General features: G+C 38.7%; 1 protein-coding gene across 15 annotated transcripts in view; it reads left to right on the top strand.

Annotated features, from left to right (window-relative positions):
* The window catches only part of MED4 (mediator complex subunit 4), a 180155-nt gene that overhangs the window by 139439 nt on the left and 17661 nt on the right, over positions 1–23055 (top strand). For 6 of the 15 annotated variants that reach the window (XR_008538675.2, XM_063792522.1, XM_054664926.2 and 3 more), the window contains 6 exons: positions 1799–1865; positions 5769–5939; positions 8784–8841; positions 10476–10562; positions 12224–12355; positions 14883–15041. Coding sequence is in view for 14 of the 15 variants with exons in the window: in XM_054664924.2 (XP_054520899.1) it covers positions 1799–1865; positions 5769–5939; positions 8784–8841; positions 10476–10562; positions 12224–12355; positions 14883–15041 (674 nt within the window). In the remaining variant the exon portion in view is untranslated. Of the gene's footprint in view, positions 1–1798; positions 1866–5768; positions 5940–8783; positions 8842–10475; positions 10563–12223; positions 12356–14882; positions 15620–23055 lie in introns of those variants that run through there. The other 9 variants (XM_063792527.1, XM_063792525.1, XM_063792528.1 and 6 more) reach the window with 3 other exon arrangements.

The following is a 23055-nucleotide window of genomic DNA, read 5'->3' as shown; positions in this document are numbered from 1 at the left end:
GGCAGGAGAATTGCTTGAACCCGGGAGGTGGAGGTTGGGGTGAGCCGAGATCGCGCCATTGCACTCCAGCCTGGGCAACAAGAGCAAAACTCCATCTCAAAAAATAAAAAATAAAAAAAGAATGAAACACTAATCTTTACCATAACTATAAGGCCCTACGTAATCTCACCCCTAGCCACCTGGCTGCTACATCCTCACTTTGCTTTCCTCTCCCCATTGTACCAGGCCCTGGCTACACCTCCTCAGCTCCATCTTTGGGGCACTGAACTGTCTGTGTCTTCTACTGTGCTCTTTCCTTCCAGACATCTTGGCTGACTTCTCTCATTTAATCCGTGTCTTATGTCAAAGCTGTGCCCTTAGGAAGACCTTCTCTGACCACCCTATTGAAGTAGCCAACCCACTTCCCCAATAGTCTCTAATAAAACATTGCTTTATTTCCTTCCCAACCCTTATCACTCTAGGTTTATTTCTTCTCTTAGTTCTTCTTGTCTCTTGTATTAGAATTTAAGTGCCATTGTTCACTTTGATACCCCAAGTATCTAGAAAGTGCCTGGCACATGATAGGCACTCAATAAATATTTGATGAATTAGTGAATAAATGAAGACTTTGCATTCTTATATCTACTTTTTTCATTCATTGATTAATTCATAAATAATGGTATGGGGAAGTAGTAGTGGGAAGGGTTGGGTCTAGTTGACATGATCCAGAAAAATGATATGAGGCTAGCTGGAAGGAAGGTGGAAATTTGAAGGTAAAAATAGCCTGGTAGCCAGTGAGAAAGTACAAATGCTCAGGCTGATCAGAGCAGTGTCAGGTAGCTAGTTGTGAAGCTGCCCCTTCTGCATAATTTCTCAAAAGTCCCATCTATCAACAAGTTTGAAACTAATATATAAACATTACCTGCTATACATTTTTCCCAATCTTATTTTGCTCATCAGATACTAATTTTTCATACAGGGAAATTGTCATATTTATTAAATGAGCATTCTAAAAGGATATCATTTTATTATGTGTAAGGATCCCTCTTAGTTGATGTTTAATTTTAAAAATTCAAATAAAGTGGAGAATCATTAAAAAATGGTCCATGCATCCCTTGTTTTATTTTACCTTAAAATATATAAACATATGTTCATTCACTAATCATGTTATGTAAGACAGGAGTCAGAAAACTTTTTCTGCAAAGGCCAGATAATAAATACTTTTGGGTTTATGGGCCATATAGTCTCTGCTGTAACAACTCAACTCTGCCTCTGTATTTAGGGAAAACTGCCATAGACAATTTGTATATTAATGGGCAGACTGTCTTAGGAAAATGTTATTTACAAAAACTGCAGATGTGCTGGATTTGGCCTGTAGACCCCTGATGTATGAGTTTTTCTTGCATAAATCGCTCATAATGCATTGTCTGCAATTGGTAGTTTGATTTCTAGATCAAATCAAAATGAGAACTTATCCTCTTATCAAGCAGTCTTAGGGCAGACCCTTAGTTTTTATGACTTTTCCCTGGTCCTTTCTTTATAGCTGTCCTTTGCAAGCCTCTGTAGAGTCTTTCCAAGCATTAGGCTTAGGTTTTTATAGAAAGAACTCTTTCTATTCACAATAGTCTTTCATTGGCATTTAGGTGATAGCTATTTTTATAATGATAGTATTAAGTAGAACTTTTATAAATAAGTTTGGTAACCGGCACAAGCGAGTCTTGGTGAGCTGTAGTTCACAGTCATAGCGGACTGTAGGGAGTAGCCCTGAGTGTTCAGTATGCTGTGAAAGGGTTTTTGTTGTTGTTGGTTTTTTTTTTAGGGAACTTATAGAAATGCTGGCAATTTCAAGAAACCAAAAGTTGTTACAGGCTGGAGAGGAAAACCAGGTAAGTGGCTTCTTTTTAAATTAGTTAATTTCTCTTTGTTTTTTAATTAAAAGAAAAAAACTTGATTTCTGCAAGTTTCCTCTTTATATTTACTTTGTGTGGGAACAGGAATGTTGGATCCTTTTAAGTTATTAATTAAAACTTTAAAATTGGTATTTTCTTTGTATCATTTACTTAAGATAACAGTGCGCTTAAGAAGAATAGTTGCCTGAGGGTTTAGCAGTATTTTATTATTTTCTCTTACAATTCTAGTTACACTTACATGTTTATTTATTTTTGTCCTTTGAATTAACCAAGAAAGGCTTGTTGTATGGAGATTACAACAATATTTAGAATCAAAAGTTAATGCTCAAAAACTTACCGTGTATTGTAAGTATAGTTCCCTAATGCAACTTGAACATGCAGGGAAATAAAAGAGCATACAACTCTTACTAGACATTGCCTTATAGGTGCGGAAGTACGGGCAGTTTTTATTTGCTCACTTTTCTGTGCTTTCTAATTTTCCATGGTGGGTGAACAGACTTTTTTTCCTGATTCAGAATTTTTTTAGAGGTAAGAGGATAAATTTTATATTATGTTTTTGGCACAGTTTTTTCTTTTTTGAGACAGGTTCTCGCTCTGTAGCCCAGGCTAGAGTGCAGTGGCATGATGACTGCTCACTGCAGCCTCAACCTGCTGGACTGAAGCGATCTCCCACTTCCTCACCAGTATCTGGGACTATAGGCATGTGCTATAATGCCTTGCTAATTTAAAAGAAATTTTTTTTTTTGGTAGAGACATAGTCTCACTGTGTAGCCCAGGTCAGTCTTGAACTGTCTTGAACTCCTGCCCTCAAGGGATCCTCCCCACCTTGGCCTACCAAAGTGCTGGGACTATAGGCATGAGCCACCATAGCTGGCCAAAAAAAATGTTTAAGAGAAAATGAATGGAGAGGATTAACCTTTCTAAAGATGATGTAAAGGAGAAGAGGAGACAGTAATAAATCTTTTGTCTGCATCATTACCTTAGTTCTGTCTTATATTTTGAGGGCAGGGAAATCTGACGGACTCAATAGAAAAGTGTCAGTGAGCCTCAAAAGGGGAGGAGGGGATCCAGATGAGGCCACAAGCTAGGAGAAACAGCTAACCTTAGGGGTACTAAGGTTTTTGTTTTGTTTTTTTCAAAAAAGAAAGAGGCTAGAGATAAATATGTTAATAGAAGACTGCTAGTCTCTCAGGTACTCTGTTAATACCCGTGGGATTAAATAGGAATTTATACAAAGTATGCAAGAAGTAAAATGCAAGGCTTGACTTTATTTGATAGACACTTATTAAATGCTTGCTATGAGCCAGGCACACAGATTATTCAGAAGGTGATAATTAAGACCTATAATCAGCACTGATCTTTCTTGTACTTTTTAAAGAGTAGCAATTTGTGAATTGTGTCTTAGTACTGTGGCTTCCTATGTAATTTTCATTGAAACTGTTACTATTAGAGAGGGATGTGCCCATTTGAAAATTTTCTAGCCACCATTTTATTTGGATATTTATAATTTTATATAGAATTTTAGAATTAGAAAGGATCTTAACGATGTTCAGTTCAACCTCCTGTGAGAATAAGCTCCAGGGTGGACGGATGAGGTAGAGGTTAATGGTGAGTGGAACCAGAACCTAGGTCTTCTGACTTTAGTTGAATAATTTTTTTCTACTGAACAATAAGATCTAAAGAGAATATTTTTTACTCATGGGTAGTATACAAATTAATTCAACCTGTATAAACTTCTTGAAAGTTGTCAGGGAACTACTGTGTACTACTTGCTTTAATAATACAGCTTTTATAGAAATGGAAACCTAGCTTTCTCCTACAATGTGGGAGGAATGAGGATTAGAAGTCTGTTAAATAAATAGAATATACTTTACTTTTTACAGAAAAAGCTTTCTGTTGTTATTTAAAATACTCTTAATATTTGGCAGTTTGTAGCTCAGTCTTTTGTCTATTGTATTAGAAGAATTCCTATAAAATGAGAAGAACTTCATGTCAAAAGGAACTTGAAGAGGCATACCTGTACTTTTTAGTCTTCAACAAATCTTTTTAAATAGTTTTAAAATTGATTCTGAATTTTGATAGATATTTTCTTTCTGAAGTAGTATTCTCTACTTAACACAGTAAAGTAAGGATATTTAGACTAGACTTGCATCTTAATTCTGTACTGGGGTAGTGATCGTAATAACTAGCCTTTGCTGAACTCTTCCTGTATGTACTTAAAGTGCAATATATCATGAATCCTCACAATAGCTTCATGTAATGGCTACTATTAATATTATATTCCTTTTCCTATTAAGAACACAGGCTCAGAGAGGCTGGTAACTTTCCCTGTGTCACACAGCTAGCAGAGGGAGGACTAGAGATATGAACCACCAGACTTTCTATTTTATGTGTTTTAGCCTTCATGGTTTTTGCCGTATCTGCATACCACTTGTTTGTTTACTGTTTTATGAAATCACTGTATTTTTTTTTTTTTTCTGAGACGAAGTCTTGCTCTGTCACCCAGGCTGGAGTGCAGTGGCGTGATCTGGGTTCACAGCAACCTCCGCCTCCTGGGTTCAAGCAATTCTTCTGCCTCAGCCTCCTGAGTAGCTGGGATTACAGGCATGTGCCACCACCCCCGGCTAATTTTTATATTTTTAGTAGAGACGAAGTTTCACCATGTTGGTTAGGCTGGTCTCAAACTCCTGACCTTGTGATCTGCCTACCTCGGCCTCCCAAAGTGCTGGGATTACAGGCATGAGCCACTGCGCCTGGCCGAAATCACTGTATTTTTAAGATCATCTTCATTGTAAACAGTACTGTGCATAAACTCAGAGTTTCAGTGTCTCAGTTTTTTCTAATATATATTAGCACAAATGTGTAAGTGTAAAAGTTTTTTTAAGTTCTTGGTGCCACCTAAAATCATCTCAACTACCAAATTTTGGGAGAACTTTCATTATTTATATATACATATATATATTTGCGATGAAGTTTCGCTCTTGTTGCCCCGGCTGGAGTGCAATGGCGCGATCTCAGCTCACCACAGCCTCTGCCTCCGGGTTCAAGCGATTCTCCTTCCTCAGCCTCCTGAGTACCTGGGATTATAGGCATGCACCACCACGCCCAGCTAATTTTGTATTTTCAGTAGAGATGGGGTTTCTCCATGTTGGTCAGGCTGGTCTCGAACTTTTGACCTCTGGTGATTCGCCTGCCTCGGCCTCCCAAAGTGCTAGGATTACAGGCGTGAGCCACCGCGCCTGGCCTATATTGTATTTTTAAGGATAAACTTTTTTTTTTTTTTTTTGAGACAGTGTCTTACTCTGTCACCCAGGCTAGAGTGCAGTGGCGTGATCTTGGCTCACTGCAACCTCCACCTCCCAGGCTCATGCAGTTCTCCTGCCTCAGCCTGCTGAGTAACTGGGATTTTAGGCGCCACCACACCCAACTAATTTTTGTATTTTTAGTAGAGATGGGGTTTCACCATGTTGGCCAGGCCAGTCTAGAACTCGTGACCTCAAGTGATCTGCCCGCGTCAGCCTCCCAAAGTTCTGGGATTACAGGCATGAGTCACTGTGCCCAGCCATAAGGATAAACTTTAAAATCGTGTCTTCCCTAGGAAATCACTAAACTTGCTCATGTTGCCATATTGCTAGTTCTGAAAGGCTAGTTTTATTTTGTTTTGTATGAAAGAATAGCTGAAAAAGTAGAAAAGTTTGATATTAATGTTTCGCAAAATAATCATAGGTAGGCTCTTTTTATTCTTAACAAGAATTAGGAATAAAATTTTGAAGGTGTTGAAATTTATAGCCTAGCCAATTCAGTTATGGGTTCTTTGTTTCATTGGAATGCAGCCTTTCAGTAGTCTATTGTCTGATTTAATTGACTGTTATCTGACAGGTCCTGGAGTTGTTAATTCACCGAGATGGGGAATTTCAAGAACTAATGAAATTGGCACTTAATCAGGGAAAAATTCATCATGAAATGCAAGTTTTAGAAAAAGAAGTAGAGAAGAGAGACAGTGATATTCAGCAGCTACAAAAACAGCTAAAGGAAGCAGAACAAATACTGGTAAGTTGACAGAGGTTGGTTCTTAAGGTTAAAAAGGATGTTGTTTAATCTGTTTCTGAAAAATCTGTTATCAATATTTTGAAGAGCAGAAAACTAGACTTGCCAAGTCTAAAGGTGATATCTTGTCACTCACCATTGCCAGTGGTTAAATGAAAGGCTATTGTCATTCTCTTTTTTACTTACTGTTTTCAAATAGTCTGCATTACTTGTGAGCCACATTTTCGTTGCTTAAAGATTTTACAGTATTGAATTATAGAAATGGAAAGTTTTACTTTTATCCTGGTCTGATATAAATTTTAATTATCAGTAGTCTAAATCTCTCTTTTTTTTTTTTTTGGTCTCTGATCCTTAGCATAAAAATCAGGGAAATTTTTCATTTTTTATATATTTTGAAATCAATAAAAATATATACACATTTTATAAATTGATTAAAATTGACATTAATTTAGTCATTCATCCTCATCTAGGTAGGATTTGGACATATATCAAGGATCCTAGTTTTCCCTTTGCTGTTCTTGGCTACTATTTCAAAGAGGCAACTTATTTGCTATTATTTGCCCAGTTACTTCACTAAATACTAACTAATATAACATGATAGTATTGCAGAAATAGCTGAGCTTGATTCTCACGTCGACCAGACATTGCTGGCATCCTTACCACTGATTAATCTCTTAACAAATGTATTAAAATGAGCTCCAGTAACTAGAAGCCTGGGCAGTTCAGGGTAAATTAATCACCTCTACTAAGGAAACAACTCACTAGTAAATCGTTTTTAAAAATATATTAAAATCAGGCCGGGCATGGTGGCTAATGCCTGTAATCCCAGGGCTTTGGGAGGCCAGCGCAGGTGGATCACGAGGTCAGTCTGTGATTGAGACTAGTCTCAGTTCGAGACCAGTCTGGCCAACATAGTGAAACCCTGTCTCTATTACAAATACAAAAAATTTGCCAGGTGTGGTGGTGTGTGCCTGTAATTCCAGCTACTCAGGAGACTGAGGCAGGAGAATCGCGTGAACCTGGGAGGCATAGGTTGCAGTGAGCTGAGATTGCGCTATTGCATTCCAGCCCAGGCGACAGTGCAAGACTCTCAAAAAAAAAAAAAAAAAAAAAAAATTAGCTGGGCACAGTGACTCACACTTGTAATCCCAGCACTTTGGGAAGCCAAAGTGGGCAGATCACCTGAGGTCGGGAGTACAAGACTAGCATAGTCAACATGGTGAAATCCATCTCTACTAAAAATACAAAAAAATTTAGCTGGGCATGGTGATTCACGCCTGTAATCTCAGGTACTTGGGAGGCTGAGGCAGGAGAATCTCTTGAACCCGGGAGGCAGAGGTTGCAATGAACTGGGATCACCCCACTGCACTCCAGCCTGGGCGACAGAGGGAGACTCTGTCTCAAAATATATTATTTATATGTTTGTGTATATTATATATATATTAAAATCTGTAAATATGTATATAAAAATCCTTATGTATGTAATACTTGCTTATCAAAATTCAGAAAATACAGAAAAATGGAAAGAAGAGGGAAAAAATTGTCTTTAGTTCAGCTGCGGAAAGAATGCCACTATTCATAGTTTGGTCTATTTCCTTTGAGTCTCAGGTGTATTAATTTTTTAGGTTATTGTAGTTAGCAGGATACTAACAGACTTTCAATTACTGTTTATTGAAACTTAAGCATTTTTCATATAATTGTATCCACTTTGTTTGATTTTCCCACTTTGTGTTATAAATAATTAAAGACAGTGAACACAGGACCATAAAACTGAATTTCATGACTTAAATAGTAGTAACTAACATTGATTGAGCACTTAGGCACCAGGCCCTGTGCCTTGCATTTTATATGCATTACTTCCATCTTCATAACAGTTTATATCAAGTCAGTGTCGTCATTTAGAGGAAGAAACCAATACTTTAATAACTAACTTGCCCATGGAGGCTAAAAAGTAGATTGAATTTAAACCTTGATCTCTCTGACTCCATATTTTTTTTTTTTTTTTTTTTTGAGACAGAGTCTTGCTCTTGCTCTATTGCCCAGGCCAGAGTGCGGTGGCACAGTCTTGGCTCACTGCAACCTCTGCCTCCTGGGTTCAAGCGATTCTCCTGCCTCAGCCTCCCAAGTAGCTGAGATAGGCGTGTGTCACCATGCCCATATAAATTTTTTGTATTTTTAGTAGAGATGGGTTTTTACCATGTTGGTCAGGCTGGTCTCAGACTCCTGATCTCAAATGAACTGCCTGCCTCGGCCTCCCAAAATGCTGGGATTACAGGTGTGAGCCATTGTGCCTGGCCTGACTCCATACTCTTAACCACTGTGTCATAGTCGAAGATATGCATATACTAGGTTAACTTCATTTTGTCCTTTAGTGTACCTGGGGGCTTGGAGAGAGTGTTTTTGTGATAAAGTCATTAAACATTGAGCTGATATATAAACGAATAAGAATATGAATTCAAGGTTGTATCTTCCAAACTAGGGGAGAAAAGGGTATTTTATTCTTGAACTATTTGCAAGAATAGGATGCTTTTGGGGTCGTCCATAGTCTGGGTGTCTTCTGCATGTTTATGGTAGAAGACGTGAAGAAAAAGACAATCCAATTTATGTTTTGTTTCTACAACTAATTTGTGAATGGGAGACTAGTTCCTAAGTATAATATTTATTTCATTAAATATGACTGAAATAAATAATGTCAAGTGGTATTTCAGAACATTACAAATAAATTGTTGGGATTTCCAAGTTTCGAAGATTGTTCTTGTAGGCTAAAGGATCTTGTGAATTAAGCCAAAAACTAAGTTTGATATAGTTGAAGAATAAACCACATTTTTTTAATGTTGTTTAAATTAGGCAACAGCTGTTTACCAAGCGAAGGAGAAACTCAAGTCAATAGAAAAAGCAAGAAAAGGTTAGTATCATGGGAAGACTGAATGACCTGAAAAGTTAAGGTTCTGGTTTCAGGAAACCAATACAAGAGGATATTACTGATAATCATTTGTTGCTGTTGAAAAGATTCAGTAAATTTTTATTGTAAAGTGTGTTGTGTTCTAGCATTGTGCTGGGTTTTGTGAGGGAGGTAGAAGTATCACATCTTTTTTCAGATTATAAAAAGCAATTAATACAAGGCAGTTTATGGCTGTGTGCCCAAATGTGCAGTAAAAACTGAGTTTATAAAATTGGTGGGAGAGGGAAAGAGAAGTGTGGGTTAGAAGTGGGATTTGTACCAAATCTTGAAGGCTAGGACAGAGAGAGTGAAAAGACATCCATTGGGCAGCTGCGCTGGGACTGAAACATCACGAAGTCAGAGCCAGACGTACATGAAGTCAGAGCCAGTTATACCCTTGGCATATAAGCACATTTGGTGGTGCAGAGGCCCACATACCTTCCTGCCTTGCTGTCCCTTTTTCAAAGGCTTCTGTTAAATAGCTAATATTCCTTTTTTTTTTTTGAGACGGAGTCTCGCTCTGTCACCCAGGCTGGAGTGCAGTGGCGCGATCTCGGCGCACTGCAAGCTCCGCCTCCCGGGTTCACGCCACTCTCCTGCCTCAGCCTCCCGAGTAGCTGGGACTACAGGCGCCTGCCACCACACCCGGCTAATTTTTTGTATTTTTAGTAGAGACGGGGTTTCACTGTGTTAGCCAGGACGGTCTTGATCTCCTGACCTCGTGATCTGCCCACCTCGGCCTCCCAAAGTGCTGGGATTACAGGCATGAGCCACCGCGCCCAGCCAAATAGCTAATTTTCTTTTGAGAGTTAGGTTAGGCTGCTGTAGCAAGAAACAAATCTCTAGGAGAGATGGCTGAGGCTGGCTGTTGACTTCTAGACCGTTGTTTGATTCTGTTTTTAATCTTCAAAAATTGTACACACATACACTTTGTTACATTGAAACAGTATCTAAAGTTTGTAAAATGAAGTGTGTGGTTCTCACTTCTCAGAGGTAACTATTAATGTTTGGTATATGTCCTAGATTTTTTTTTCTAGATCTGTGAGTATGTATGTAATAAAAATACAAATACATATATGTACATACATTTTGAACAATCGGGTCATACCGTACATATTATTTAGCAGTTTAGTTTTTTTTTTACCTAATGAATACATTGTAGACATCTTTCTATTTAGGTCTACTTAAGAGCCTTAGGGCATATTGATCGAACAGAGTGGTGTGAACTGTCTGCTCTGATTTCATAGCTTGGATGTCTTTGAGAAATGAAACACTGTTTTCTCTATTTTATTTGTGCTCACTATTGCTTTCAGAAGAGTAATGGTATTTAACGGTAGTTAATAATTGAGATTATTGAGTGCTATGGTGCTAATCTCCAAAATTTGTTTATGTCAGCTAATTTTTCTGGATTAGTGTCCTGTTTTTGGAGATTTAAGTTTATACTAAACATGTAGGTATTGTTAAGGAAGGCAGGTGACTGAGATTATTTTATTTTCAGATAATTTAAAATTAAATACGATGTGTAACTGATAGATACATTTCTAAACTTGTATGTTTGTTAGACTACAGGTTATACTGTCCTCTTAAAACTCTTTCAGGTGCTATCTCCTCTGAAGAAATAATTAAGTATGCACATAGGATCAGTGCAAGTAATGCTGTATGTGCTCCACTGACCTGGGTTCCAGGTAAACATACTCGTCTATTATACTAGATATATGTGGTTTTGAAGATTCTTAGGTGACTTTATACAGACATAGATTTAATTTAAAATGTATTTATCCTTAGAAACCTCTGCCACATATTTTCACATCTTTAATGGTTTATAAGTAATGATATAGGCCATGGGTTTTATAAATTTGGTTTTCTATGAAGCCATTGTTGCTAGGGACTGTGTTTCTTTCGTCTTTTGAAATAATAAATTGATAATTTTTTAAAGTACAAGATAATAATGTGATGCTTCTAAAGCTTTGGATTTATATACCATTTTATCAGGGCTGGCCAGAAGCAAACTCTTTAGAGCCATTAGGATTTCCACAAAGGTTCCAGCCTGAGAAAGACAATTCCAGTTCTCTTAGATGCTAAAGACAAAGCGCTGTGCACCCAACAGTGAACATACAGGCTTGGAAAGAGCTGGGATAATTAGACAGCAAAAGAGAGGATCAAGCTGCAACTATATTGACAGTGGATGAAACATAAAACAGGAGACGTAAGGTAGCAGCCTTATTGGAGGAAGGGGAAATATTAGTAGTTATCTCCACTTCAAAATAACTTCTGAAGGTGCTGTGTTACCATGCTGAAAGCACTAAGGGTGACTATAATTTTGGGGATGGGTAATCTGCAGTTGGTGAGATGTGCCCAAAAAGTCAATCCAAATCTGGTCAAGTTTTTGTCAACCACATACTGCTATTTAGTATGCTTTCATGTTTGGGATGGACATTACCTGCTCCTGCTATTTTGCCACTTACACGAATTAGTTTCTGAATTACAAGATCAAAGAGGTTGGTTAGAAAAAGGTTTTATCTTAGACAAGGTGGCATGAGGAAAATAAAAGTAAAACAAAAAGATGAAAAATGTAAAAAAAAAAAGATTTTAAATTGAGACAGTCCTTCTATTAAACATTCCAGTCCTTTCTGTCTTATAAGTGTCATGATTTTTTCTCCCTTGCAGCATAATCATTGTCATTTTCTTGCTAGAAAATACAGTTAAGTTTGAATAATTGAGATTATTATAATTTTCTTAAGTTGTCATCTGGAATGTCTACAAAAAAATGACATCTCTTTTTTTTTAAAGTATAGAAAATAGTGTATTCTTGGGAAGATTCAGAAAAGAAATTAAAATGCGTGTATTTTAAAAAGTAATATGCTATTAATAACAATTTATAAGGTGACTTTTATATTTCTTTCTTTCTTTTTTTTTTTTTTTTTTGAGACAGGGTCTTGCTCTGTGGCCCAGGCTGGAGTGCAGTGGTGCGATCTCAGCTCACTGCAACCTCTGCCTCCCGGGTTCAAGCGATTCTCCTGCCTCAGCCTCCCGAGTAGCTAGGATTATAGGTGCGTGCCACCACGCCTGACTAATTTTCTTATTTTTAGTAGAGACGGGGTTTCACCATGCTGGCCAGGCTGGTCTTGAACTTCTGACTTCAGGTGATCCACCCACCTCGTCCTCCTAAAGTGCTGGGATTACAGGCGTGAGCCACCGCACCTGGCCAGATGACTTCTGTATTTCAAAATTGAAAATGTAGCCTGAACTTTTCAGCATGAACCAGGGAAAATGAGTATGTCAAAGAACATATTAACACTTATTTTTTAAAATATGATTGAATTAAATGCAGTCTTTATTGTTTTAGGGGACCCCCGGAGACCCTACCCAACTGATTTAGAGATGAGAAGTGGGTTACTGGGTCAGATGAACAATCCTTCCACTAATGGCGTGAATGGCCATTTACCAGGAGATGCACTTGCAGCAGGAAGATTGCCAGGTAATGTTAAGCCGAAGAGTGTTTTCAAACAGATCAGGGTTTTCCAGAGATGACAAGGTTGGAATATCTGGCGGTAAAGCAAGTTTGAGATTCCCGACACAATTTTTTTTTTTTTGTAAATTTGAGACAGTCTTGTTATGTCACCCAGGCTGGAGCGTGTTGGCGAAATCTCGGCTGCCAGGTTCAAGTGATTCTTGTGCCTCAGCCTCCCGAGTAGCTGGGATTACAGGCGTGTGCCACCAGGCCTGGCTAATTTTTGTATTTTTAGTGGATATGGGGTTTCGCCCTGTTGGCCAGGCTGGTCTCGAACTCCTGACCCCAAGCAATCACCTGCCTCAGCCTCCCAAAGTACTGGAATTACAGGTGTGAGCCAGTGTGCCTGGCTCTCAGACCCAGTTCATTGTAATAGCTAGATTCTTTGCCGGTTTATTCTGCTCTAAAGATTCTCCTTGAGGGAGGTATGAAATTAGAACAAGCTGCCTTTCTCTTATTTGTAAATATTACACTGTCTTCCTCAGGCATTTGGCCTCTCTTTTTAAATTATTGCTCTAAACATAGCTTTTTTATAATTGTGAAACATGCTATGTAAATAGAGTAAGATAGTTTACGGAATAAAGTGAACACACTCCTGAACAACCCCCAAGTTAACAAAATGAATAACAATAGCTTTTTATAAACTTTTATAACTTTATAAAATAGTATTTCTGTGAGACCCAGTTCATTCTGAGCTTCAGTTTTCCTCAAGTTTTTCATAGGTTTGTGCTATTTTTATATATATTTGTTTTATATTATTCCTCATCTTTTATAGTTTGTAGGTGACTTTTGTTTTGATGTGGTAGAACATTTGGGAAATAGAAAAAGGCATTTAAAAAAGGAAAAAAATATACCCTTTCTGAGGCAGTCACTTTAAATATTTTAGCCTGTTTCCTTTTTTCCCCTATACATTTTTTGCTTAATGTTACATCATAAGGCTGTCCCTGTGTCATTAATAATGCTTTGTATGCATCATTTTTGTTAGCTACCTAAAGTACAACCGGGGAACTCAACTGTGATATCCTTGGATATCACCTCATATTTCTCATGTTTTAAAAGTACAGGAAAAACAGATATGGGGAGTCACTGCCACATTTTGGACCAAGGAAGGGACAGACCTAAAAACAGTCTTCCCCAGCTCCATCCCAAGGCCGATACTCTCATATCATGGTGCTGTCATTGGAGAGGGTGCAGTGTAATGTGGCCCACTCCATGGCAGAGAAGTTAGATGAGGCATCAGAGGCCAGAGCTGGCAAGCAGGAAATTACCCACTGGGGTTCCAGGGAGACTTGCTGGGAAGCTGCCCTTTGGGATTCTGGTGAAACCTGCTAGGAAACCACCTTTAGAGGCGCCACTGAAAGTTGCTGTGGTGAACACCACTTAATGTCCTGCACACCAACCAGGCGTCACAGCAGTAAAGGAGACAAAACCACCTGATCCAGGAAGTGAAACTTGTTTGCTAGTGGAGTCCCACCTGTGCCCTCTACTGACAAAACTTAATTGTGGCAGCTGGCAAAGGAGAAATGGTTTCAGGGGCCAGAGAGAAGGGTAGATTTGAAGCTAACTGGCATACCTTTCTAGTTAATACCATAACTCTTTCTTTTGACCCTTTAAAAATCTGCCTTCTTTATTTGAGTCTTGAACTATACCTGTTTATGTGCTCTGTCCCTTTGCTTCAGAAATACAGACTTTAAATGTGACTTGGGCCCTTTTTTAAGGTATTTCATATGCATACATTGCTAATCAACCTCTCTTTGATGAGAGTCACTTACAATAGCAGTTCCTCTATCAAGAAATCATTCAAATCTATTATAATACTAAAGTACCTATTACTTGTTTATAATATGTAGAATAATCTACATAACCTAGTATACATAAGTATGTATTACATATGCATATAATAGATACATAGATATAGGAAAAATTTGTAATTACAAATGTCTTACAAAAGAAAAATTATGTCAACTGACTAGTTTCTTACAGAGTAGTATGATTTTTTAAAAAAAGTCCCCAGTTGCTAAAATATCAACTTTTCCTTGATAAATTTGATTTTTATTAATTTGGCTAAATGTGTATTTTTTTCCTAGTCTTAAAAAAATTGGCACAATAGCTTATGCCTGTAATCCCAACACTTTGGGAGGCTGAGGTAGCAGGATAGCTTGAGCCCAGGAGTTGGAGACCAGCCTGGTTAACATAGTGAGACCTCATCTCTACAAAAACTTTAAAAAGTACTCAAGCATGGTGGCGCATACCTGTAACCCAGTTACTCAGGAGGCTGAGGCAGGAGGATTGCTTGAGCCTAGGTCAGGGCTTCAGTGATGTATTCGTGCCACTGCACTCAAGCCTGGGTGACAGAATGAGACCCTGTGTCAAAAAAAGAAGAGAAAAAAGTAAAATTAAAAAAAATACTTCAAATTGTTGCATAAAGGGAAAAGTAAGAACTAGATTAATTACAGATAGAGCTGTTCTTATCTATGCTTCTTTTTTTCTCCAGATGTCCTTGCTCCACAGTATCCATGGCAGTCAAATGACATGTCGATGAATATGTTACCACCAAATCATAGTAGTGACTTTTTGTTGGAACCTCCTGGGCATAATAAAGAAAATGAAGATGATGTAGAGATTATGTCAACGGACTCCTCAAGCAGTAGTAGTGAGTCTGATTGAAAAACCGTAAAAGACAATATACAGAATTGAATACTGTAGAATTCTGTTTCTTTAACAGTAGCAGGGAAATGTAAACTACAGGTGACAAAAAATACCCAGGTAAACACTGGCTTTGGTAGAATTGTGCAGTCATTAAAAGTCAAAATTTTTTGACTTTCTTTTTAAAGCCAAAGACCATAGTTTTAGTTTTAAGCCACTAGGGAGATATTTAGGGGAATAGTCAAAATTTACTGTTGAAAAAGCAGTTGCTATGTGCTTTCTTACCCTGTTCTTTTCCAGTTTTGCTGGATTTGTACATAGCCATTCTAGAAATAGAGTTGAGGGAAATTATCCATATACATATCACTAATAGGCTTCTTGGAATTATTTAGAAAAGCATTTTTAAACTGGCAGTGGATGACTGAATAGGCATCATATTTCTTTTTGTGTGTCATTTAAAAGTAACAAAAACTCCCATTTGACAGTAAAGGCTCTTGGCTTCTGTTGGAGGCATGGGAAATTGTCTCAATTTGTACAGTTTGTAATTATTGTAATTTTTGTAAATAAATTTGTTTGTACATTGTATGCTTTTTTTTAGTTTAAATATACTGTCAGTGTAGGTAGGAAATTATTTCTGTAAATCCAGTTGCATTTTATAATACTTGAGTGACTAACTGAATTGAAACCTATTACAATTAATAGGGTTCTCAAAGGCCTATTCCTATTAGAAGAAATAATTTTTTTTAATAATTGAAAAAATTTACCACAGCCTTGTCTGATTTTAAGAATAGATTGTGTGAAAAGATTTAGAATGGAAAGCAACCATTTCTTCCCTTCACCTTCCTCTTCGTACAGTTCCCCAGGAGTCATTTTTAACCACTTTTAATTTCTGTTGGTAACCTCTGTGTTTAGGTAATATGCTTATACAACTATTTCTTGATGTATCAGTTTTAGACAATGTATCTTCTGATTTCAAAGGTAATACAACATTTAATGTGAAACATTTAGTGAATACAGTAAAGGAGAAAATAAAATTGTTAGCATTCTACCCAGAGATAATATCAATTCATATTGTAGTGTAGATTTTTTTAAAGTTCACATACACTCTTTTTTGTAAAATGAGAATAATGTTTATTTCCTGAGATACTGCTGTATTTTTTAATTGCTAATCTGTATTCTTCAAATGAACTGAGAATTCCATTTTTCCATCATTTTTTCCTTTTGATTATTTTTGATCTCTAGAAAAATTGGAAAATAGGAGATTAATCTTATATTTTCACCATCTAGAATTAAGGACATACAATGTTTGAATGTCTTTCCCTCCAGGGTTATTTTTAGGAATGGACTAACACAATATGTAATTTTAACCTTGCCTTGTCCGTATACTAGGAATATTGATCCATGTGGATACATTCTTGAAAGATTTACTTTAATGGCTAAAATTTTATTGTGGTATGTGCCATAATGTAACTGCCTGTTTTTATCACCAAATCTTTAGGATAGATTCAAAAGGATTGTGTTTTTCAAATTCTTTAATACTGTATTAGTTTTCAGTTGCTGCCGTAACAAATTACCACAAACTTGGCTCAAAACAACACAAATTTATCTTAGTTTTGTACATCACAAATGTGAAGTGGGTCTCACCTAAAATCAAGGTGTGAGCAGGGCTGCATTCCTTCCTGGAGGCCATAGGGGAGAATCTGTCCCCTGTGTCTTCCAGGTTTTAGAGGCCGCCCTTGGTCCTGCTCCAGGCCTCTGGTTGGTGAGTGTTTCTCATTCTGCATTACTGTGATGCTCTTCTGCCTACCTGTCCCATATTTAAAGGATCTTGTGATCATTCTGAGCCCACTGGATAACCCAGAATAATCTTCTTATTTAAAGTGAGATGATTAGCAACCTTTATTCTGTTTGCAACCTTAATTCTTCCTTGCCATGTAACAAAACAACATTCATAGGTTCTGTAGATTGGGATTTAGACATCTTTGGGGAAAGGGGGTCATTATCCAGCCTATCAGAAATAATCCAAACTTTTCCCCTGAAAATTACACAAATATACATTCTATCAGTTTTACAGAATGAGACTTTATATAAAGTACTAAGTCAATATCATAAGTCTATATATTTCTGAATTTTTTTTTTTGGAGATGGAGTCTCGCTCTGTCACCCAGCCTGGAGTGCAGTGGCTCTATCTCGGCTCACTGCAAGCTCCACCTCCTGGGTTCATGCCATTCTCCTGCCTTAGCCACCTGAGTAGCTGGGACTACAGGTGCCCACCACCACGCCTGGCTAATTTTTTTGTATTTTTAGTAGAGACGGGGTTTCACCATGTTAGCCAGGATGGTCTTGATCTCCTGACCTTGTGATCCACCCTCCTCAGCCTCCCAAAGTGTTGGGATTACAGGTGTGAGCCACCGCGCCCGGCCTGAAAAATTTTTTTAAAGGTTTTTGTGTGTGTCCCAGTAGATGCCCTTAAAATAACTGCCTCTGGAAATGATGTCTATAAAAGGTCATAAACTCAAATTTATCTGCAGAGACGAGGCCACTCACACAAATGTAAGGAGTTGGCTAGATATTACTTAACAGGGAGTGGTAGAAATTTTGGCCAAAACTAGAGTGTATGCCCAGGCTTTTAAAATTAGATTATGTAAACTGTGGGACAAATCTAGCCCAAAAGTGCCTGTTTTGTTTGTTTGTTTCTTTGTTTTTCCAGAGATGAGGTCTTACTTTGTTGCTCAGGCTGTTCATGAACTCATGGCCTCAGGCAATCCTCTTGCCTTAGCCTCTCAGAGTTCTGGGATTACAGGCCACCATGCTGGGCTCAGAAGTACCAGTTTTTGATCTTGGTATAACTTTGTGCAGTTGTCGCTTTGGGAAGCTAGAGTGAGATCTGCCTAAGAATTATGTATTCTGAGGTTGTGAGTGGACAAATCCATCCCTCAGCTGCATCAGCAGTTATTTTTAAGTGGTAAAGGGAAACACCTTGGGGCTAAAAACAAAGGGTAGAGGAAGAAAAACATTTGCAAAGCCACACTTCTGTAGGCAGATTTCTAAATTTGTTCATAGGAAGTTACTATCTTGTATTTGTTTCTCCAATGTCCCCTTTAAGGAAATCTGTAGGCTGTTTATTCTTTCCTACTGATAAGTATAACTTTTAACTCTGGGGATGTCAGTCAGCTTTTTTGAAATGATCTTGGTGCTAGAAAGACTTGTAACTGTTTAAGGGTCTCTCTTCCACTAATCTTATCCTCCTAAACTTCTGCCATACTTGTGACATGTGAAATGCATGGGTGTTCTGAGTAGGTTTCTGCCTTCTCAGCATAGTGCTTGGCACTTTGTAGGCCCCCAGTAAATAATTATTGCAAGAATGAATCTCAGCTCGGTGCAGTGGCTCACACCTATAATCCCAGCACTTTGGGATGCCAAGGTGGGCAGATTGCTTGAGTCCAGGTGTTTGGGTCCAGCCTGGGCAACATGGTGAAATCCCATCTCTACAAGAAATGCAAATATTAGCCAGACATGGTGGCACATGCCTATAGTGCCAGCTACTAGGGGTGACTGAGGTAGGAGGATCACTTGAGTGTGGGAACTGTGATCGTGCCACTGCATTCTAGCGTGGGTGACAGAACAAGACCCTCTCTCAAAAAAAGAATAAATTTCAATTTATGTCCCTGGAGGACTGGCTTGAAGATGTTAAAGAAAACTCTAAGGGCCCCCTTTACACCTCTTGTTTAAAGCCAGAATCCACTTAACGCTAGACCCTTGCGGGGTGCCCTACCTGCATCTCCCCTAATTATATAGCCAATACAAAGAATTAACCTCCCATAGCTCACTGAAAGAAGATAAAATAACAAATTATATCGTATAAAGAGGCATTTCTGAGGTAATAGATGTTATTTAATTATAAACTGAGTATTAGATGATAACGAAATTTTGTGAGCAGTTAAACAATGGCAGTGTGGTTCTGTAGAGCTATGTCTGCATATTGAGCTGAACCGTAAGAGTGAAATGGGGTGACGCCAAGGATTGTCTTTAAGATACCAATGGGAATGGTAGAGAAAGAACCTATGAAAAGCCACTCTTTAAGAACAATGAGAATAACAAATATGTCAAAATGAACTCCAGAATTCAGGAAATTAACCAAAGGCAATGTGGGAAGTTTTACTCAAGAAAACCACCTGAATCTCAGCAAGAACAGCCTGCTTTGTAGCATTTCCACTAACCCTCATTTCATCTCCATCTCCCAAACTTTGTGTTAGCCTTGACAACCAACAGTGCCACAATCCCAGGGAAAACCAGCAGCCACTGGAGGGTATAGAAGGGGCTCTGAAGCTCCCTCAAAACACCATCTGCTGAGAATTGTTATTTGACCTGACAGTTCTGTGTGGCATTTTTCTGGAAACCCCCCTTCACAATGTTGCAGAATTTTGCCCCTTCAGCTAAAATTGGGATCTTGTCACACAACCAGGAAAATTTGGGCATGCAGACACATTGAAGGGTGAGTAGAGCAGGATTTTATTGGAAAAAAGAAACCTCAGCAAAACAAGATGGAGTGCTGTTAATAGGCCCCCCACCCCACAGATTGATTCTTAGATCAGTCACCACACAAGCTGAAGAGAGCAGGCTCCTCCCCTGTAAGACACAAATTCCCTGGGGCTCCATCCACTTCCCCCAGTGCGTATGTTGGGCTCCAGTCCTTTGTGGGCATGCCCAGACAAGCCCTGGACAGGTTCCCTCATGTGCAAAAAAGCATATGATATAAACACTTATGGGGCGAGGCGAACATTCTCAAGGGACCCTTTTTTTATCTGCCTAGGCATCTGGCTGTCTTATTCCCTCCTCTAAAGAAGTACATCTAACTGCTTTTAGAATAAGGATAAGGATAAGGATGAAGATCGAGCTTAACTGCTTCCTGCTAACAAGCAGTGCTATTTTGGGAAAATGGCAGTCAGATTTCCCTCAGAGGCCTACCTAAGGGTCCCTGGCAAAAGGGACCATCCTCCGAGGCTGCTTTGCATGACCATTTGGAATTTGATGGCCCAAAGGCTAGAAGAGACAAACTGGGTTATTGGAAAACATATCAAAACAAAGCAGGGCGGGGGTAAGGACAGCTCAGAAATCCCGAGGCCTTTTACCAGTTTGCACAGGGAGAAAGAGGCCAAAAGCCCCACTGGTAAAAGACCTTTTACCCTTTTGCCAGCATGTCAGGCTTCTGGGTTGCCTTCCCCTAAGCCCAATCCTAAGCCAAACAATCTAAGGTTTGGGAAATTAATTCTTCCCAGTTTGGAGGATGCATCTCAGGGGAGTGTCCCATAGTATGGAGACATAATTGCCTATTAGTGAAGAGTGGACAGGAGGAAAAAGGAAAAAAGGTGTTTTTTCCAGAGGAGTCCCAGATGTTCAGGATGCATTTGAAAGTGGTACAGACTGGCCGGGTGCAGTGGCTCATGCCTGTAATCCCAGCTGTTTGGGAGGCTGAGGCAGGTGGATCATCTGAGGTTAGGAGTTTGAGACCAGCCTGAACAACATGGTGAAACCCCATCTCTACTAAAAATACAAAAATTAGCCAGGTGTGATACACACCTGTCATCCCAGCTACTCAGGAGGCTGAGGCATGAGAATCTCTTGAACCTCAGAGGTGGAGGTTGCAGTGATCTGAGATAGTGCCACTGCACTCCAGCCTAGGCGACAGAGCAAGACTCCGTCTTAAAAAAAAGAAAGGAGTACAGACTGAAGATGAATGGCTACTCATTTAGAACGAGGGGAATGAGGCATTCCAGGTTCCCTTCCCTTCCTAGCAAATACCCGGGGTATGTGAGGGGGGGAAAGCAAGGTGTCACTCTTTCTGTCTTCTGTCCTTATATCCCCATTTCCCAGCACCCGTGACATGGTGCCACCCATGGGTGTCAAAGCGGCTTTCACCCATGTTAACGGGGGCCTAGGGGGTGGGAGTATCCACTCTTACCCATGTACACTGTACCTCCCCTGCTATCAGTAGTCTTTGAATTCCCTAGACCTTGTGTATGCTATGGATACTAGCATGACCTTTATCCATGAAATGGGAAGCTTGGCTTTATTGCCAGGAATTAGTCATGCTCACCTATGCTGTGCCTTTTAACCTCCATATCTGCCTCTGGATCCCTCAGACCCAGTTTTCTTTCCAAGGGCTTCAACTCGAAGCTTAGAATTGAGTTTGGGACAAAATTGTGTCTTGAGGGGTTGCATTGACTCCTCATCATAAGCCAAATGCTAAGGTGAAGCTGTGGGATTGAGTCCTCCTCCAATAAGGAAGAGAAAAGAATGTCCTGTTACACACCCAGATAACTGGTGGCTATAGTTATGCTTGCTAAGATTTGGGTGCATGGGGCTTGGCTTTGGTTAGCTCCCTTGGTCTTACTTTCCCAAAAAGGAAACCCCCATGTTATGAGCACCCTATTTATTCCCATCACCTGGCAGGATTCGCAGGATAATTGCTCAAAACTAGATTATTGATCCAGATTTTTATATCACCCATTCTCTTTTGTTCCTTCTGAGCTGCAGCCAGAGATTTCTGGTTAGTTCACAGGAACAAGCATGGTTAGTCTAAAATGTAGGCAAAAACTTAAAAACAACTAATGAGTTTATAATTTAATGACAAATGTATAAGTTTTGAAACATAATTTCTCTCTCTCCAGTCCTCATTTTTGTTAAAAAAAAATCATGATAGGACTGAGTTGTTTGCAAAATAGACTTTAGTCTTGTACTTAGCCTGATTATTGCATAAAGTGCAGTAAGAATAACTATATCTACATAGGCCTTTTAGATTGGCTTTGGTGGAACTCTGTTCCACAAGAAATCTCAGATAAGATCTTTTAAAGCTGAGCCCAGTCATAGGTTTGTATCCTCAGATACCTGTGAGTTGGGTGATCCTCTCCTCTTAAGGTCCCAAGATAAACTTGGAGCTCCTGGGCCTGTTAGAAAGTGACATTCTTTACTGACTACAGGTCAGGAAGCTGTAGTCTACAGGGACTGTGTAGACAAGGGCATGAAGCCAGTTTTCCTGAGGGGCTTTTATTGGCTCTGCAAGTCGAGCTTGACTCCTTAAAGGAAAGCATACCCTTCCAGTCAAAGCCTTGGTAAAACAACCAGTTTCTCCAGTTGCATCCTGTTGCAAAAGAAAATGGATTTTTCTTGCACCAGTGCAAACAACTATATTGCCATAAGTTAAGAATACTCACAAGTAGTTCCCAAATTCTGGAGAAGCCAGGCAGAGAGAGAGAGACAAATATGCTCCAAATTTTGTTCACAGGAGTATACCTTACTCAATTATTAAAGGCTGTAAATAGCTCAAAATAAGTTTCCTTGACTCTGAAAAACAAACAAAAAAAAAAAACGAGGATCAGCAATATTCCAAGCAAAAGTCAAAAAGATTACTTTAGTTTTCTACTAGTTCACTCCATTCAGTTAACTCTTGTTTTGCTTGATATTCATGAACATTTCAGCTCTTCATGACTCCTGTACATTTTTCCTTTATCCCAGTGTCACAATCTCCAAAGTTATTAGAAACCTGTATTTGAGAGCACCTGTCAAAGATACACAGCTGATTATAAACGATCTTTTGAAGAGGATCCAAACAAGACAACAATTGTCTATGATAACAAAATGTCCAGAGTAGTTACAGTTAGAAACATAATTGACAAAGACATAACCCCCTTAATTATGATTGATAGCATATACTTCAGACATTAGAATTTTAGAAATCCCAAGTAATTTTGGAACATATATTAGTATTATTCACTAAAATATAACCTAAAAAAGATTGAATATCATTTTGACAATCCCATGTACCTAAACATGTCAAATAATCCTGTTTACCTCTCTTTTGGATACTCCAGGGGCCCTTTTAGCATCCAAAATCCAAGCATCAGGAAAGACTATTTTGAAACTGAAGTTTGATTATTTTGGGGAGCCTGTTAAATACGTTAAGGTTTAAAACACTTGATGTTATGAAACAGAATTCCAGATTACTGTAAGTTATTTATTTT

This window comes from Pan troglodytes, chromosome 14 (assembly GCF_028858775.2).
Source record: "Pan troglodytes isolate AG18354 chromosome 14, NHGRI_mPanTro3-v2.0_pri, whole genome shotgun sequence".
Taxonomy (NCBI): domain Eukaryota; kingdom Metazoa; phylum Chordata; class Mammalia; order Primates; family Hominidae; genus Pan; species Pan troglodytes.
Note: the sequence above shows the minus strand (reverse complement) of the source record. Positions and strands in the feature narration are given on the sequence as shown.